Source organism: Phyllobates terribilis, unplaced genomic scaffold (assembly GCF_046119375.1).
Source record: "Phyllobates terribilis strain yellow unplaced genomic scaffold, ASM4611937v1 Scaffold_11__3_contigs__length_659146591, whole genome shotgun sequence".
NCBI lineage: Eukaryota > Metazoa > Chordata > Amphibia > Anura > Dendrobatidae > Phyllobates > Phyllobates terribilis.
Genome location: NW_027362771.1, coordinates 530,206,487 through 530,225,454, shown reverse-complemented (window position 1 = coordinate 530,225,454; position 18,968 = coordinate 530,206,487). Strand labels below are relative to the sequence as shown.

Below are 18,968 nucleotides of genomic sequence, written 5' to 3'. Positions count from 1 at the left end.
TATACTATATGGAGGACTATGAGGAGTGCAGTACACTGTGTGGAGAACTATGGGGAGTGTAGTATACTGTATGGAGGACTATGGGGAGTGTAGTATACTGTATGGAGGACTATGGGGAGTGTAGTATACTGTGTGGAGAACTATGGGGAGTGTAGTATACTGTGTGGAGAACTATGGGGAGTGTAGTATACTGTGTGGAGAACTATGGGGAGTGTAGTATACTGCATGGAGGACTATGGGGAGTGTAGTATACTGTATGGAGGACTATGGGGAGTGTAGTATACTGTATGGAGGACTATGGGGAGTATAGTATACTGTGTGGAGAACTATGGGGAGTGTAGTATACTGTGTGGAGAACTATGGGGAGTGTAGTATACTGTGTGGAGAACTATGGGGAGTGTAGTATACTGTATGGAGGACAATGGGGAGTGCAGTATACTGTGTGGAGAACTATGGGGAGTGAAATATACTGTTTGGGAAACCTCCAGCGGTTTTATTCTTGGTATGCAGAAAAAAACATGTGTGGTAAAAATGGACAAACTAATAAACAAATGGATGTAAGATGGATCACGGACACTGGGTTCGTTTTTGGAGAGCAGGAAATAAAAGCGGTGATGTGTGGATAAGGCCGTACAATAAGGATGAAGTGAAGATTCTAACTCCTATGGTTAAAAAATGTGAATTGATCCCTCACCTCCAGTCTCTCCACCAAGGCATTGTCATATTTGAATCCAGGAATCCTACGGTCGCTGCATTGTACTCCCACGTCCTCGCTATGCTTACAGTCCGTCACCCCCCAGCCATTGTGGCTGCACTCAGCAAAGCTTCTCTCCCTCCCTCCGCAGTGCACGTTGTCCATCCAGATATGTCCTGTGGAGACAGTGAGCGTGGTCACATCACATCATGATTGAGCATTTTAATAGTCATGTATAATTTCCATTGACTTCTATGGACATATCCTAGTACAACACTTATCAAGCACTGCATAGAATATCCTGATAGGATTTCTCAAGTGATCAAAAATGATGGCAAAGAATCATAGATCAATGGGTGATCCAGTTATTAGTCCTTTTTACAGTATCAGAGCCAGGCACATAGTTATATGGGGTGTAGAGGAACAAATCGTACTCAGGTCTCATTGTTGGACGGGGGCCAAACACCATGTGTCACAAAATAAATGCTTGTATTAAAATGGCGCATTAATACTTTCTACCTTTGAAAAAGATAAGAAAGAAGGACACAGTGTGGTGCAGCATTTTTTAAATCAGTACCCTAGTTTCGCAGATTGACCACACAGAAATATTGATGCAGCCCCCAGTGTCTACCCCACACAGTATGATGCCCCCCATACAAGTATCCTACTTGTCTGTGTGTCCTGCTTCTCTGTTGAGCTGGTCTCCAGTGACTTGCAGGTCCTTCAGTCCACCATAGTGCCGTAGGGATCTAATGGTTACAGTTTCACCACGGTATTCAAGTGATACAGTTGAAGTCAGGACATACCCTCGACTCCCCAGGACAGCTCCCCAAATTCGGGACTGTCCCACTGGATCCAGGATGTTTGGGAGATATGCACTCTGTATGTTGGCACCAGGGATCTTTAAGTTACATCTCAAGTAACATTTTAGACACGGCGCATATTTCCTATTATTTGCCAAGTGGTTGCGTCTTATTAATGCTGGCCAGTAATAATTTAGTTACAGGACTTATCATAGTTATATTGTACTCTGCAGCACACTACCCGCACTGTGCCAGCTTAGCAGATGAAGAAAAGGTATAATGGAAAATGCCCACAATGTGCTTACCTTCTCCTTTGCCATACTTGGAGCTTGGCGCCCATGAAACTGCCTCCATGTAGCCCAGGTCTCGACAGACAATGTGAGCGGCATACAAAGAGAAATCGTCATCGCAGACAGTGCCCCACTCTCCATTATAAAATACTTCCACTCTCCCCTCGTTGTGCTTGCGCTTCTCTCCTGCCAGCCGCACGTGGATTTTTGGTGGTAGCTTAGGTGGCTGGGTGGGTTGTGGTTCAGGCACCTGTTGCTGGTAATATTCAGGATAGTACTGCCAGTGTTCATACTGCCCCAATGTGGGTACAGTCAGAGCAAGGAAGAATAGGAATACGTGAGCCACCAACATAGCTTATAGGAAAAGTGGCGGTAGTGGCACCAAACCTGTAATGAAAAATAGAGACAGAGTAGAGATGAGACCCATGCACACAATCATCTCTATATATGTACTGCGCTGAAAAACCAGCTGTCCCCTACAGCCTAGGACCCCGAGATCAGCACTTAGGGGCTTCAGAGAATATTGCAGAAATGTATTACTGTCAAATTATACAGTACATGTAGAGCTCCTCTATGTAATAAAAGATGCAATTGTTAATTATTCTATAGATGTTCACATCATAGTGCTATATGTTATAATAAGTGTGTTGCTAGATGGCGCTAGTCTATTAAAGACCCAACATTTTAGTCTACCTTTAAATGGTAATTGCACTGTAAGGCGTCCACCTTGCATTTTCTTGTGATGAGTAAGCAGATAATATCCTAAATTCCCAGGATATAGGGGCTTTTCAGAAACTTCAACCTTTTCTGAACTGATTGGTAAAGTGTCGGACAACGCATATCTTTAACTAAGAAGATATGGCTTCTGTTATCCCTTCTTGGCAAGAAGCTGTGAGATTCCAGCTCTTTGACGACTACAAAGCTACTTTCTAACATGGTACAGTAGAATATGAAATAATAATAGTAGAATTTCCTTTGCAGTGCATGCCTTTGTGATCAACATGCTATTAAAGTTAATATGTCACCAGATTTTACAATACAAATGGCATAAAATGATCTCTTATACCTGATGAGGCTGATGTACTTACTTGCATAATCCATGATCTAACTGCTGTAAAATCTATTTTGAAAGTTAAAACTCTATCTTCACCCACCTTCCCTGATTAACAGTTCCCAGTATTCCGCCTCCCTCCTGCTGATGAAATCTCTCAATGTTCAGTACAAGCTGAAGATATCGGGCTATATCAGGGGGGAAATAAAATAAATATACCGTATATGTTTCCCACATTTTTTAAACTTTTTTTTTATGACTACAAAGGACCGCTAAAATGCATTTTAAATTTTGTTCCCATTTCCATAAAAAATACTTTTATATACCGTATCGGACCCCTTTTTTTTCTTTACAGGGGTGAGGCTAGTAATAGCAATTCAGGATGACAGCGACATAATTGCTAGGTCCAGAGAAGTAGCGTTGTTAGCGCTTCCTATACTGTATACACAGCACTCGTTCAGCACTGTGTATACACCGATCGGGAATGCAGAGATGGTAATAAACCATCTCTGCCTTCTCCCTAGGAAGACTGGCTGTGTCTAACAGCTGGGTCTCAGCTCTTGCATCAACATACAGGCCATTTCAGTGCTGCGGTCAGTGATTTTCCACTTTAAAGAAAGTGCACACCAAACCCTCTTAGACTATGTTCACACATCATGGTTTTTTCAGCGTTTTTTGATGCAGTTTTTTATGCAACTTTTCAGCTGCCTTTCGCAGTACCAGCAAAGTCTATGAGAAACCAGAATTCTCTGTTCACACAATGTTTTTTTTTGTTCGGGATTTTGTGCCTTGCATGGTTTTTTTGACAATAGAGCATGTCACTCTTTCTGCGTTTTTTCACCCATAAGAAGTAATGGGTGGTGAAAAAAACGCTGAAAAAACGCACCAAAAAACACAGGTAACTTTTTTCAGCATTTTTTGTGCATTAACCAGAATGAGATTTTTTTTTTTTTTCACTGAACTTCATGTACATGCATAACAGAGACAAAAGGACAGTAAAAAAAAAACGCTGAAAAACGCACCTACAAAAAGCAAGAAAACTGCAACAAACATCCTGAACAACCTCCAGGCAAGAGATCAGGTTTTGCTGCAGAAAATGAACGCAAAAAAAAACCCCATGAAGTGTGAACATAGCCTAAAATACCCAAAATAACAAATAGAGCAGGTAGTTATCCTCTTCCGGGTCCAGAACCAACCCTCCACAGCTGCTCGGATCTTGTTGTTTCGGCTGAAGAGGTGATGTCGCATTGACAGTTTGCAAAACACCGAGATCCAAGCAGATTGTTTTGCTGATTTCAGTGATTTGCTGAAGCGGTGATGCACGTTGGCGAAGTGACGTTACGACTGAAGCTAAAACAACAAAACCCGAGCAGCGGAGTGGATCCAGCGCTGGACCGGAGGAGGGCCAGTATCTGCTTAGTTTGTTATTTCAGGTATATAAGAGCTTAGGTAACTCCAGTTGCTGCTGTTAGAGGCAGATGCCACTTGTGAAACACATCCGATGTCTGCCTGGCATGGAGCGGGCTCAGCTCCTATACCCGCTCTATACGCCCCACATGTGACCTGTGACGAAAATGTACATCACAGGTCACTATGGTTTTACTTACAACCTGTCAATTAAAATAATGGCCACCCATGTAATATATGGCCTAGCTGAGTATGCCAGAGGTAGAAGAGTACTCGGTGAGCAGCTTTCCAATCTGGCTATAGAAGGGGTTCCTGAGTAGAGGACCCTCGCTGTGACATTAATAAGGTGTCAAGTAAATGGCTGTATTAGATCTCCATTTTGTTTAGCCATAATAAGGCTGCCAAAGAGGTGCATGAGGCATTACTGTATCTCCATATGCCTCCAATTTCATACAGCAGCACACGAGGGGTTACGTGATCGGATGGGCCTATCTCTGTGCATACGATAAATTACAGAGCCTGTATGACAGCACATGGAGGCTGTGCAGCTCAGTACAGGAGGTTTGATGGCGTCATTACATCGGGCTTGCTGCGCTAGGATACAGATAACACATTGGTCATGAGAAAAATTGATCATTCTATGTATGACGGTCATCATACTGTGTATGGGGGGCATCATACTGTGTTCTGGGAGGCATCATACTGTGTTCTGAGAGGCATATATGGAACATTAATGTGTGTTGGAGGCATGTCTGGGTAGCATAAAGTGTTAAGGGGCATTGTGCGGGCGTCATACTGCACGTAGACCATAAAAGGGGTATCATACTGTGTGGGAACACTAAGAGGCTTCAATAGGGGCACTATTGTGGCTTCACAAAAAGGACTGGGCGGGGTCAAGGGTGTAAAAAAAATGATCACTAAGTGGCCCTTTTTCCTGTCCTTTTACAGTTGTAATGTACGACGTAAATATATGAACGTATGTTATCTGTGACATTCTATTGGAATGTTCACCCATCTGTAAATGCAGAATATGTTTAGTTTGTGATAATATATGCAAGTTGAAACCGATAGAAAAATGCTGAGTATGATGAGAGACTCCAGGTCTACATGACAGGCTGACACACTAGGCCTCAAACCGGTCTCAGAGGGAATGTGGCCTAGTTGCCCATAGCAACCACAGTACAGTCACCATTGTACGGACTGCGGTAAGGTTGCTATTGGCACCAGAACCATTTCTTTTAGAATTTAGAACTGGTGATGCTTCTAGTTTCTCCATAACCTGAAGCAAAAAATAGCCTATAGCTTGTATGTACAGAGGCATCAAAGGAAGGGTGCAGCTAAGGGGCTGGCGTTCCAGAAAAGCATGCGTCAGGCACACTACCAACAGGCCACTTCTCCTTACCCGGGGTATAAATACAGGAGGCGGGCATCTTGGCCCTGGAGAAGAAAAGCCGAGCTATAACCAATTTATGAACTGGGTTTATATTCACACCCTGCAGATTTGTCGCACAAATTGATATAAATGAAGGTTGCAGAAATCCATGTGCTTGCCACCCATAGAACCCCATTCTCACACACAACTGTTAGACTATCTTTAAAGGCTACTGTATAAGTAAACATTTTTTTATAAGCTCTATTTTTACAAGTAGGGGGCATGATGTATTTTTTTGGACGATATACTGTTATAGAGGGGTACCACCCTTGACACAGATAAGGATGTGGGTCATTATATAAGCTAACCATCTCCTAAGGCTATGTTCACACAGAATTTTTTTGTTTGTTTGAGCAGATCCGCTTGAAACTCTCTTAAAAAAAAAACACTTAAAAAACTCCTCCTATTTATATATGGGAAATTATAGTTCAGAAGTGAAAAAAGACACAGGTCCATCAAGTTCAATATCTCTCTGTCATTTATATTTTCGCTATACTATTAATAACCCACAATGTCATATGTAGTGAGAAAAGAATCCTGTCCTATTTTAAATGCTGATTCCATAGTCTGACTGCTCTAACTGTAAAGAACCTTTTCCTATATACATTTTTCTAAAATATACCTATTTTTCCTAAACTAAACAAGCACAACTCTTCCATCTGAGAGGCCTTCCATCTCTTGTAATAATCTAGTTGCCGCCTTTGAACTGACTCTAGCTTCTGAATATACTTTTTACAATACGGAGCCCAAAACTGGATCCCTTATTCCAGATGTGACCTCACCAGTGATTAATAAAGGGTAACAGTACATAGGCATCACAGGATTTTATCTCTCTTTTTATACATCCTAAAATCTTGTTTGCTTTGCGGCTGCTGCTTGACATTGAGTACTGCTGCTCAGCTTTCTTGTAACCAGAATACCCAAGTGCTTCTCCTGTTCTGTAGTCCCAGAGTACACTCCCATTTAATGTATATGCAGCAATAGGATTACTCCACACGCGGTGCATTACTTTAATTAACAGGAAACTTCATGTGTTTACCCATGCAGACATCTTATCCGGAACATTGCTGTTAATATGCGCAGTTTTTGGAGAGTTTTTTTTTTCTGAAGGATTGAAAAATGTCAGATGGAAAAAAAAAGTGCATGTGACCTGATGAAATCTGCTCCTAAGTTGGCACAGGCCAATCAAAAGGCTGCAAAAAAAACCCAAAATCTTGCAAAATCATCTTAAGGAAAAGAAAACCTTTTCCAAAAACTCTCCCAAAAATGAGCATTTCTTAGAGCAGATTCCATGTGAAAAACTTGTCGGGATTTGTCTGACTATAAAACTTTGCATAAAATAGAGAATATAAAAGGAGTCATCTAAAGAAGACCAGTGTGATTTGACTTCATACGAAGCATAGAATTTATTTGGCGAACGTGTTAACGTACAGAATGTCCTCAGTAGCATGATCATTATGAGTAGGTGGAAGTTCATATCCACTTGTTAAACAAAGTCTTCCTGTACCCCTTCCCCCTGCAGCCTTACAGAAGCTGCCCCCTCCCTGTCTGACTCTCCTAGACCACTCTGAGTAGGAGGGGGGGGGTTCCTGAGTCTGAATTTTTCCATAATGAAGTCATGCCGAAAATGACATCACTGGAAGAAGGAACAGGGGGATACCCCTGATGTGCGTGATATTTGCTGAGCTGGTAGAGTCGGCAGCCATCACTCAGGCCCATCACTACAGGAACATTGCTCAACATATAAACCCCAAGATAAGCAGCTCATCCTGGGGGAACCATTATGTATAAAGTAACTTTTTCCACACCTTGTCAGAAATAAAATATGTCAGACAACTCAAGTTTTATGGGTGAGGGGGACAGGAGGGCACTTGTTCCGCACCTCTGACTTCCTCTTCTGCGGAACAATAAGCCTTCTTGTTATACTATGTAATGCTATAGCTGGCTGTCACTCACGCCCCATAAAATACCAGGAAAAAAATCAACAAATGAAAAGGGAATTAAAATTCTAAAATTAAATTATTCCTCTATATTTTTTCTAATCACTTTTAGGCTATGTTCGCATGTTGTGTTTTTGCAGCTTTATTTCTACAGTTTTTGCTCATTTTTGGTGCGTTTTTATTGCTTTTTTGCTTTGTTTATTTTTCGTGTGGATTATATGTGTCGTTTGTCTACAGTACATGTTTAATAATGTTAGTTTTATTCACCAAAAACACTTCCTCATTGCTTTTTATGGTGAAAAATTGCTGCAAAAATGCTGCAAAAACACTGAAAGAATTGACATGCTGTAGATTTAAATCTGCTACAAATCTGCAATGAAAAAATAAACCACGTGTGCACTAGACTTCAGGAATCTCATTCACTTTGCTGGCACTAGGGAATCCTACAGGTTTTGTGACAAAACTGCGCAGAAAAAAAAGCAACAAAAATGCAATGTGTGCACACACCTTTACCCTAAAATCCTTTGTGATGAGTTCATTGCATTAAAATACAGAACTGTACCAGAGCTAGTTCACATGTAGCGTTTTTTATGCAGTTATTTTCCATCCGGTTTTTCTGGAAAATGTTCTTACGTCGTGCAAACACTGCGTTTTTTTCCTATGCATTTTTGTTGTGTGGAAAACCTGCAGCGTTCAGCAGCTGAAACAAAGTGAATATGATTTCAAGAAAACTCATGTGTTTAAAGACTCCTTGGAACTGCGTTTTTTTCATTGTTCAATGCACTCAAAAGGTTTTCTCCATTCAGTTTTTTGCAGTTTTTCGCTAATGAAATCAATAAGGCAGCAAAAAAACACTGTTTTCCAGCCATTGGCTATGTGCAGCAGTCAGAGGTTTCGCTCACAAAGCTGCTTCTCGAAAAAGCTGGCAGCGACTTGCATATGTTCATGCTTTTTTTTTTAAAGATTTTCAGGCAATTTCCCCAGCAGAAACCACCAAAAAAATGACGTATGCACATAGCAATATTGTGCATTGTTCATGCAGAAAAAAAAATGCTGATAAAATGCTAAGTGTGAACATATACTTGCAAGGCTGAGGTTGCAAGGAAACCTAAAAGTACACCCATAGGAATCTGTGGGGCAATACTGCACCTTCAAAGGCCTCAGTTTTCATACGAAGGGATATTTCTTACATTCCATATAAATGGAATCCATTGTTGGAGCCCACAATAGAAAATAAGGTACCTCTGGTCCTGTGGCAGGAAGCCATAGGGACTCCTTATGTCTGTATGTTACATGCCTATAGTTCTTCCTTTGTCTCGTCTGCCACCATTATAGTTCCCAGGAATGTCCCGTCCTGACTCCAGGAGCGTGTTTAGCTCACTGACTGTCACCCAGTTTTCTCAGGTAAAAGTGATTTACATTTACACAATGAAATTCTATGCAGACCTACAGTTTATTATTAGCTTGCACCTTGTTTAGGAAGCTTCTTCAATCATTTATTTTATTTATTGCGCCAACATGCTCCATGGTGCTGCACGGAGGATGTCATCACCCACATTGGGGCTTTCAATCTAAATTTTTTGGGGGACGATGATAGAAAACTTCAGTACGCAGAGAAAACCCATGTAAACCCGGGGAAGATTTACAAGCTCCATACAGATGATCCCATGGAGCTGGATGCATACCTGCGAGGTGACGGCACTAACCACTGAGCCATCAGAATATGAGGATTACGGGAGTGTTATTTCTGCAATTCCCCATTATACGCTCCCTGATCCTACATCCACAGCTGGTGCTGACCCGTCACACGCAGTAAGACGTTCTTACCGCCAGGTGACACGGGCCGGGATGTTACACATTTTCCTTGCACTGACTGTACACATACTGTACTTGGATTTTATTGTCATTTGGAAATATTTAGGGAGCACCTTGCCGCACACCACACGCTCGCTGTAAAACCGCACTGGCATGTAATTTGTCGTCACGTAAAAAGCAAGCGTCTCAAAAAACTAGAGATCTAATGATATGTACCAGGCACGGATCCTGACCATATACAAATAAGACAGGCTATATATCCATCTGCGGCTGCTTGCGTTGTGTCTGTGAATGTCATTCACATATATTATATCTAAATGTAGACAGAAAAACAAACATGGCTGAGACCCCAGACATATGAGTCGTCTTCTCAGAAAGCAGACTGTCATTCATACCTAGTGAATGGTAATTGGAGCCCACAATTAACAATAAACAGACCTTTGGTTAACCTAGAATTTCTAGTAAAGGGTTATTCTCATCATCAATCTTCAGGAGCGCACCGCTCCCTAGCCTCCCGTCTTCCTAACTGTGGTGGAGCAGTGTGCTCCTGATTGATTGACAGTTCAGACCAAGCAGCAATGTTGAGCTGCTGGCCCGAACGGTGTTCTCCAATGTTGTGGCATCAGAGGAGGGTAAGGGGCACTAAAGCTGGTCGAATCCAACGATCTGGCCAGTTTCAGAGCAGTGCTAACAATCTGTATAGCAAAAAGCCTGTAAACACTGGGTTCTTTGTCTTGGAAATCGGCCACCGCTGATAGACTGCAACTGGATGACAACTATTATGACTGCAGCTCTCAAAGGCTTTGTTGCCCATCTTTAATAGTGTCCTTAATGGGTTTATTTTCATGCAGACAACCTTAAAGGGCATCCATCTGTATGGACATGGAGGTCATAGAAAGTGGAATCAAATGATACCTTGATCTCTGCGATCCGATGAATGGTTCCCAAGAAATCAATGTTTTTCTTATATTAATCTGGCACAGAGATCTTTTTCGCTCATTTGCATATAACAAAAAACCTTGAATTTTTCAGGAACCATTCATCGGATCACAGATATCAAGGTATCATTTGATTCAACTTTCTATGACCTGCATGCCCATATAGATGGCTTAGGAATATAGATTCTACTGGCAGATTCCCTTTTAAAAAAAAAAAAAAAAAGGTGCCCTTTTGATCAGCTGATTATTGATGGTCAGGTTCTTGGAGCCCATGGCCAGGGTGTAGCCTTGAGACGGGTAATACCCCGGGGGCTGCACTTTGGGGGTGCCAACAGTTCACTTTGTCTTACGCTGGTTTCACACGTCCATCATTCACGAGCCGAAGCTGTTGTGTTTGGGTCAGGAGATCGTATTCCATACATGCACCATAAATGTCTAAACTCTGAAACTATCCATAACCGGGTATTTAGATACTTGGCTATGACAGGAAACTAAACCTTTGCTCTAAGTAAAAGGAAGTATGGCTAGGACTCAAGGGGAGTCTCTTACTCCATGATGACCAATGGAAATAAATAATGCCTAACCATATGATGGTACAAGGCCACGTGGAGCCCACCAGAACACGATGCCTCCCAACATTACAATCCCTATTAACAAGACACTGTTGAACCTCACACCCCACACGATTTGCAATGTTTCTTCTCTGTACATCTGTGTAGTGGTTTGACAATGTCAGATCTGTTACATGACAAATGTGCTCCATGTGTAACTGGAGCTCAGCTTGTAGAAGACACCCCTGACCTTCTAAGTGAGGCTCAGCCTAAAACTATAGATCACTTCCTTGGGAAATGTCTTTATCACATGTGTGAAACCTATTGTATTTGGATGTGTACGGTATTCTCATTAGTTGTAGGATGATTTCTTTGGTAATATACATGTTTATTCTTAGATCTTCTCTCCCTGCTGCATCACTATCCATGGAAAGACTGACATCACTGTTTTTCTAGACCACAATGTCTTGGTAACATCGAGCAATCATCGTACATGGGAAGATCAGACGGGGACAGTAGATGGTTAGTTGGGTGGTCTCCAGTGGAGGAGATCTTCAGATGTGAGGAGGATGAAGTCTTTTTTTACCGCAGACTAGTACATCAAGGCTTTGGTCTCAGCGTCACTTTCTAGGATCTTCTGATGTAGACTTGAAGAAGAGATGTTTGACAATCTGACCGCCGGCTGATATGGAGACAAGCGTTCTAGTCAGTAAGAAATATTCCTACTCTTTGGTATTTCTCCATAAGCTTTTCTTCATTCAAACTAAAACCAAATTGTTCTAGTGACTGCCATGTTATTTCCTAGACCATGCTACCTTCCAGTAGGTTCTTATTCAGACGTCCATGTTTTACACACTGTATGTGCTGATCACGAATAGAACACAAACCCATCATAATCTATGGGGCTGGCAACACGTTTGTGGACACCCTTAAAAAATAGAAACATCTAATTTTGATTTACTAGATCTGAATGTAGCACATTCATATCTATGGATCAGGCTACGTTAAAAAATCGAATTTGTGTCGTCACTTGCATGCCATCCACACGTCCATTTTTGAAATACGGCATCTGTATTTTTACATCAATGGATCAGTTCGAAATGGATGCCACATGGATGGTGTCCGTATTCCATCTTTTTTTGCGTGCCATTGCAATGTATTGGTGAGCCTAGTTTGAAAAAGACTAGCGCATGCTTTGACTTTTTTTTTCCACAGAGACCAAACATGTCAAACTCTGGCCCATGGGCCAAATCCGGCCTGCAGGGTGGTTTTATTTGGCCCGCGACACCAGATGGGTGCCCATTATTCCGTATGGAGGACTATGTGGGCCCATTATTCTGTATGGAGGACTATGTGAGGCCCATTATTCTGTATGGAGGACTATGTGAGGCCCATTATTCTGTATGGAGGACTATGTGAGGCCCATTATTCAGTATGGAGGACTATGTGAGGTCCATTATTCTGTATGGAGGACTATGTGGGGTCCATTATTCTATATGGAGGACTATGTGGGGTCCATTATTCTATATGGAGGACTATGTAGGGCCCATTATTCTGTATGGAGGACTATGTGGGGCCCATTATTCCATATGTAGGACTATGTGGGGCAATTATTCTGTATGGAGGACTATGTGGGACCCATTATTCTGTATGGAGGACTGTGTAGGGCCCATTATTCTGTATGGATGACTATGTAGGGCCCATTATTCTGTATGGAGGACTATGTGGGGCCCATTATTCTGTATGGAGGACTATGTGTGCCCATTAGTCTGTATGGAGGACTATGTGGGGCCCATTATTCTGTATGGAGGACTATGTGGGGCCCATTATTCCGTATGTAGGACTATGTGGGGCAATTATTCTGTATGGAGGACTATGTGGGACCCATTATTGTGTATGGAGGACTATGTAGGGCCCATTATTCTGTATGGAGGACTTTGTGGGGCCCATTATACTATATGGAGGACTATGTGGGACCCATTATTCTGTATGGAGGACTTTGTGGGGGCCATTATTCTGTATGGAGGACTTTGTGGGGCCCATTATACTGTATGGAGGACTATGTGGGACCCATTATTCTGTATGGAGGACTTTGTGTGGCCCATTATTCTGTATGGAGGACTTTGTGTGGCCCATTATTCTGTATGGAGGACTATGTAGGGCCCATTATTCTGTATGGAGGACTATGTGTGCCCATTATTCTGTATGGAGGACTATGCGAGGCCATTAGTCTGTAAGGAGGACTGTGTGGGGCCTAATATTCTGTATGGAGTACTATGTGGGACCCATTATTCTGTATGGAGGACTATGTGTGGCCCATTATTCTGTATGGAGGACTTTGTGGGGCCCATTATACTGTATGGAGGGCTATGTGGGGCCCATTATTCCATATGGAGGACTATGTGGGGCAATTATTCTGTATGGAGGACTATGTGGGACCCATTATTCTGTATGGAGGACTATGTAGGGCCCATTATTCTGTATGGAGGACTATGTAGGGCCCATTATTCTGTAAGGAGGACTATGTGGGGCCCATTATTCTGTATGGAGGACTATGTGTGCCCATTATTCTGTATGGAGGACTATGTGGGGCCATTATTCTGTATGGAGGACTATGCGAGGCCATTAGTCTATATGGAGGACTGTGTGGGGCCTATTATTCTGTATGGAGTACTATGTGGGGCCCATTATTCTGTACGGAGGACTATGTGTGGCCCATTATTCTGTACAGAGGACTATGTGGGGCCCATTATTCTGTATGGAGGACTATGTGGGGCCCATTATTCTGTATGGAGGACTATGCCATTATTCTGTATGGAGGACTATGTGGGGCCTATTATTCTGTATGGAGGACTATGTGGGGCCTATTATACTGTATGGAGGACTATGTGGGGCTCATTATTCTATATGGAACACTATACGGGGTCCATTATTCTGTATGGAAGACTATGTGGGGCCATTATACTGTATGGAGGACTATGTGGGGGCCATTATACTGTATGGAGGACTATGTGGGGCCCGTTATTCTGTATGGAGGACTATGTGGGGCCCATTATTCTGTATGGAGAACTTTGTGGGGCCCATTATACTGTATGGAGGACTTTGTGGGGCCCATTATTCTATATATTGGTTGGCCAAGCGACTTTGTCCAAGTTTTTCATTTTGGCTCACTGTGTGTTTGAGTTTGAAATCCCTGACATAGACGATTGGTCCATGTGGAAAAACGTCCATGTGAACTAGCACATATAAAGAAAGAGACAGGCAACGTGAATGTTTCATCAAGACATACATGTATGGATGCAGTCCATGTGGTCATAAAAGAACAAAAAGCATGTAACAATGTCCGCGGACTGCACGTCTGCTCAGTGTCAGGCGTCTGCCTCGTTGTGAGCAGTGACAGGCAATGTGCAGCGCTGCAGGGACCGGCCATCTGGGAGTGAAGACTTTATTAGGCTGTGATCACAGATTCCTGTATGTCTGCCTCAGGCCCAATCACGATGACAGACCCCTGTGTAAACCCACCGAGCCTGTGTCTGCTTGTCCTGAGTAAGCTGTTTTATCCCATTCTAATAAAAAGAGGTATAAAGGATCCATATGCACCCGGGACACCCAAATGCCCACAGATAATACTGGCCCTATGTATGGTATGTACACACTGCTACCTAACCACATATAAACACTGCTAGCCCATATCTATCACCGGTCCAACATGGCGGACTTACTGCTCATTGATAGATTATTACCCCCTACTCCGGTTACGCTATGGACAGAAATTTCTGCTTTCACGGCAAGTTTACTGTTCCACAAAGGCATCTCCGGTTACCAGAGAAGGGTCAGACCGAGCCCGGAGGCCTTCTCCTCACACAAAACCTCATATTCCAGTGATGTCATCTCCCAATTATGTCTGTGGAGCGGAGATGGGTCCAGGGGGAAAGACGATGAAAGGTGAAGATTAAAGGGGAACTCCAAGAAATATATCATCTTTAGAACTAACCCGACCAAACCGCAAGATTTAATAACGCCCTTTGTCTGAGTAAATCCTAATGGCGCTAAATATCTCCTGGCAGTAATGAACATAACAGAACCGCCATGAAAGAAGATAGTAAAGGCTTGCCCATTTGATGGAAACTGGTGGTGTCACCGCTATGGCACAATGCCACTATATCAGGCACTTATTAGGATACCAGCTTGCATTTATAGGGGCACTGTGGGGAAACTATGACCGCTAACTAAGATAGTTGGCATTGCTGACAGTTTGCGGATCTCTTCAGCCTGGGCATGGTAATGGAATTAGTGGTGGCACTGCTGTCTATATTGGATCAGTGGCGGCACTGCTGTCTATATTGGATCAGCGGCGGCACTGCTGTCTATATTGGATCAGTGGCGGCACTGCTGTCTATATTGGATCAGCGGCGGCACTGCTGTCTATATTGGATCAGTGGTGGCACTGCTGTCTACATTGGATCAGAGGCGGTACTGCTGTCTATATTGGATCAGTGGCGGCACTGCTGTCTACATTGGATCAGAGGCGGTACTGCTGTCTATATTGGATCAGTGGCGGCACTGCTGTCTATATTGGATCAGTGGTGGCACTGCTGTCTATATTGGATCAGTGGTGGCACTGCTGTCTATATTGGATCAGTGGTGGCACTGCTGTCTATATTGGATCAGTGGTGGCACTGCTGTCTATATTGGGTCAGTGGTGGCACTGCTGTCTTTACTGGATCAGAGGCGGCACTGCTGTCTTTATTGGATCAGTGGCGGCACTGCTGTCTATATTGGATCAGTGGTGGCACTGCTGTCTTTATTGGATCAGAGGCAACACTGCTGTCTATATTGGATCAGTGGCGGCACTGCTGTCTATATTGGATCAGTGGCGGCACTGCTGTCTTTATTGTATCAGTGGCGGCACTGCTGTCTATATTGGATCAGTGGCGGCACTGCTGTCTATATTGGATCAGTGGCGGCACTGCTGTCTTTATTGGGTCAGTGGCGGCACTACTGTCTTTATTGGGTCAGTGGCGGTACTACTGTCTTTATTGGGTCAGTGGTGGCACTGCTGTCTATATTGGATCAGTGGCGGCACTCCTGTCTTTATTGGATCAGTGGCGACACTGCAGCAGTGACAGTTATGAAGACACTAGCGAAACTTAAAAGGGACATATGAGAAAGCATGCACGTACACTGTGTGCCGAATTATTAGGCAAGTTGTATTTTAGAGGATTATTTTTATTATTGATCAACTATGTTCTCAATCAACCAAAAAGACTCATAAATATCCAAGCTTAATATTTTTGGAAGTTGGAGTGGCTTTTTTTAGATTTGGCTATCTTAGGAGGATATCTGTTTGTGCAGGTAACTGTTACTGTGCAGAATTATTAGGCAACTTAATAAAAACCAAATATAATCCCATCTCACTTGTTTATTTTCACCAGGTAAACCAATATCAGTGCACAAAATTTAGAAATAAACATTTCTGACATGCAAAAACGAAAACCAAAAAAATTAGTGATGAATATAGCCACCTTTCTTTATGATGACATTCAACAGCCTTCCATCCATATATTCTGTCAGTTGCTTGATCTGTTTTCGATCAACATTGCGTGCAGCAGTCACCACAGCCTCCCAGACACTGTTCCGAGAGGTGTACTGTTTTCCCTCCCTGTAGATCGCACATTTTATGATGGACCACAGGTTCTCTATGGGGTTCAGATCAGGTGAACAAGGGGCCCATATCATTATTTTTTCTTCTTTTAGACTTTTACTGGCCAGCCACGCTGTGGAGTAGTTGGATGCATGTGAAGGAGCATTGTCCTGCATGAAAATCATGTTTTTCTTGAACGATACCGACTTCTTCCTGTACCATTGCTTGAAGAAGTTGTCTTCCAGAAACTGGCAGTAGGTCTGGGAGTTGAGCTTCACTCCATCCTCAACCCGAAAAGGTCCCACAAATTCATCTTTGATGATACCAGCCCATACCAGTACCCCACCTCCACCTTGCTGGCGTCTGAGTCGGAGTGGAGCTCTCTGCCCTTTACTGATCCAGCCTCTGGCCCATCCATCTGGCCCATCAAGAGTCACTCTCATTTCATCAGTCCATAAAACCTTTGAAAAATCAGTCTTAAGATATTTCTTGACCCATTCTTGATGTTTTATCTTATATTTCTTGTTCAAAGGTGGTCGTTTTTCAGCCTTCCTTACCTTGGCCATGTCCCTGAGTATCGCACACCTTGTGCTTTTTGATACTCCAGTAACGTTTCAGCTCTGAAATATGGCAAAACTGGTGGCGAATGGCATCTTGGCAGCTTCACGCTTGATTTTCCTCAATTCATGGGCAGATATTTTGCGCCATTTTTGGCCAACACGCTTCTTGCGACCCTGTTGGCTATTTGTCATGATGATTGTTCGGTGATCACGCTTCAAAAGTTTGGAAATTTCAAGACTGCTGCATCCCTCTGCAAGACATCTCACAATTTTGGACTTTTCAGAGCCCGTCAAATCTCTCTTCTGACCCATTTTGCCAAAGGAAAGGAAGTTGCCTAATAATTAAGCGCACCTTATATAGGGTGTTGATGTCATTAGTCAACACCCCTCCTCATTACAGAGATGCACATCACCAGATTTACTTAATTGGTAGTTGGCTCTCAAGCCTATGCAGCTTGGAGTAGGACAACATGTATAAAAAGTATCATGTGATCAAAATACGCATTTGCCTAATAATTCTGCACGCGGTGTATATGTGGCATGGATGTGGGAGGAAGGTAAGAGGGTATGATGATATAATTAAAGGGGTTGTCCACTTTTGAGGACAATTTTTTTACACATATATTGAAGGCTAAAAATCATTTTTGCAATGGGGTTCCATTACAAATTTTGCACCATTTTGCTTTTAAAGGTTCTTTGTTTCGCAGCACATTCAACTTTGATGTGGTCTGTGGTCATAAATCATCTGAGAGAAGGTAGAAAAAACAAACATACTATAAAAGTTAAACTCTCCCATCATTTAATCTGAATGAGCTCACTGACTGATTCTCAATTTGCTTATTCTGCAGCCAGAAATTGACAGTGCAACACAGAGGCTATAGAAGGTAAATTGTGCTAAATTTGTAATGAAACGCAACTGCAAAAATAATTTTTAGCTCCAAATCCTTGCATTTAAGTGAAGAAAAGGCCCTAAAGGTAGACAAACCCTAAATGTATTAGGCCTTTCCTGGCAGTGTATGCTTGCAGAATGCAACAGGAAACCTGTATACATTAAATGATCAGAGGGCAAAAAAGGAGTCATTTTATCTTGCCTGGTTAGTAGTAGTACGTGTTGAGATTTCCATTTTTTGGGCTGCAAAATGAATTATTCCATAGAGATGAGTCAGATAAAGAAACAAACATCACATGGAAGCAGATATTCATCACAGGTGTCCGCGCCATGACGGTTGCATAAATCGGACCGAGATCAGAACGCATTGCACGTGCCAAGTGATTGGCTGCAGCGCTTACATGAGTGATGGACATGAAGTTGTCACTGCAGGACTGTTGTGGACCACTGCTGCGGCGGAGGACTGACTGTTTCTCTTCACTAGGTCAGGTAATAGTGATGGAGACGAGCCTACCGTCTGGAGTTACAGCAATCATCGGGTTATACCTGGTTTTCACAGTTTTCATGTATGATATTTGTGAGATATTAGGTCATATTTTCATAGAAAGTTCCTTGAAGGGACCAACTGCACCCAGCGCGTACAATTCCTACCCTCAGGGCGGTGTCACGTGAGCTCTCTGTTGTGGTTTTCAGTTTTTGAAGTAAATGGATTTCGCCTCAGGGACGTTACCTAAAATGTCTCCTCCGCCCCAGCACCTGTGTAATGTTTCCAGCCATGTTTAGCATTGCCTGAAATAGCTGCTTACACGGAAAAGTAATTAAACCAAAGGAGGAGCCCGTTCCGTTCTTCTTGGGTTTTGTGCACACTGAGTCTTTTTGATGATTTATTTTTTTTTAGAGGAAACTGAGCAGAATCTCCAAGTTTTTGAGGAGTTTTCCATTTCTGAGGAAGAG

At 42.7% G+C, this 18,968-nt stretch overlaps 1 protein-coding gene across 1 annotated transcript in view; it reads right to left on the bottom strand.

Moving 5' to 3' along the window:
* Nucleotides 1-18,968, bottom strand: part of LOXL2 (lysyl oxidase like 2) — a 59,775-nt gene that overhangs the window by 23,696 nt on the left and 17,111 nt on the right. The window contains exons 2-3 of the mRNA XM_073653732.1: nucleotides 1,803-2,174; nucleotides 695-870 (exon numbers count right to left, since the gene is read on the bottom strand). Coding sequence (XP_073509833.1) covers nucleotides 695-870; nucleotides 1,803-2,139 — 513 coding nt within the window. The 5' untranslated portion in view covers nucleotides 2,140-2,174. The remainder of the gene's footprint in view (nucleotides 1-694; nucleotides 871-1,802; nucleotides 2,175-18,968) is intronic.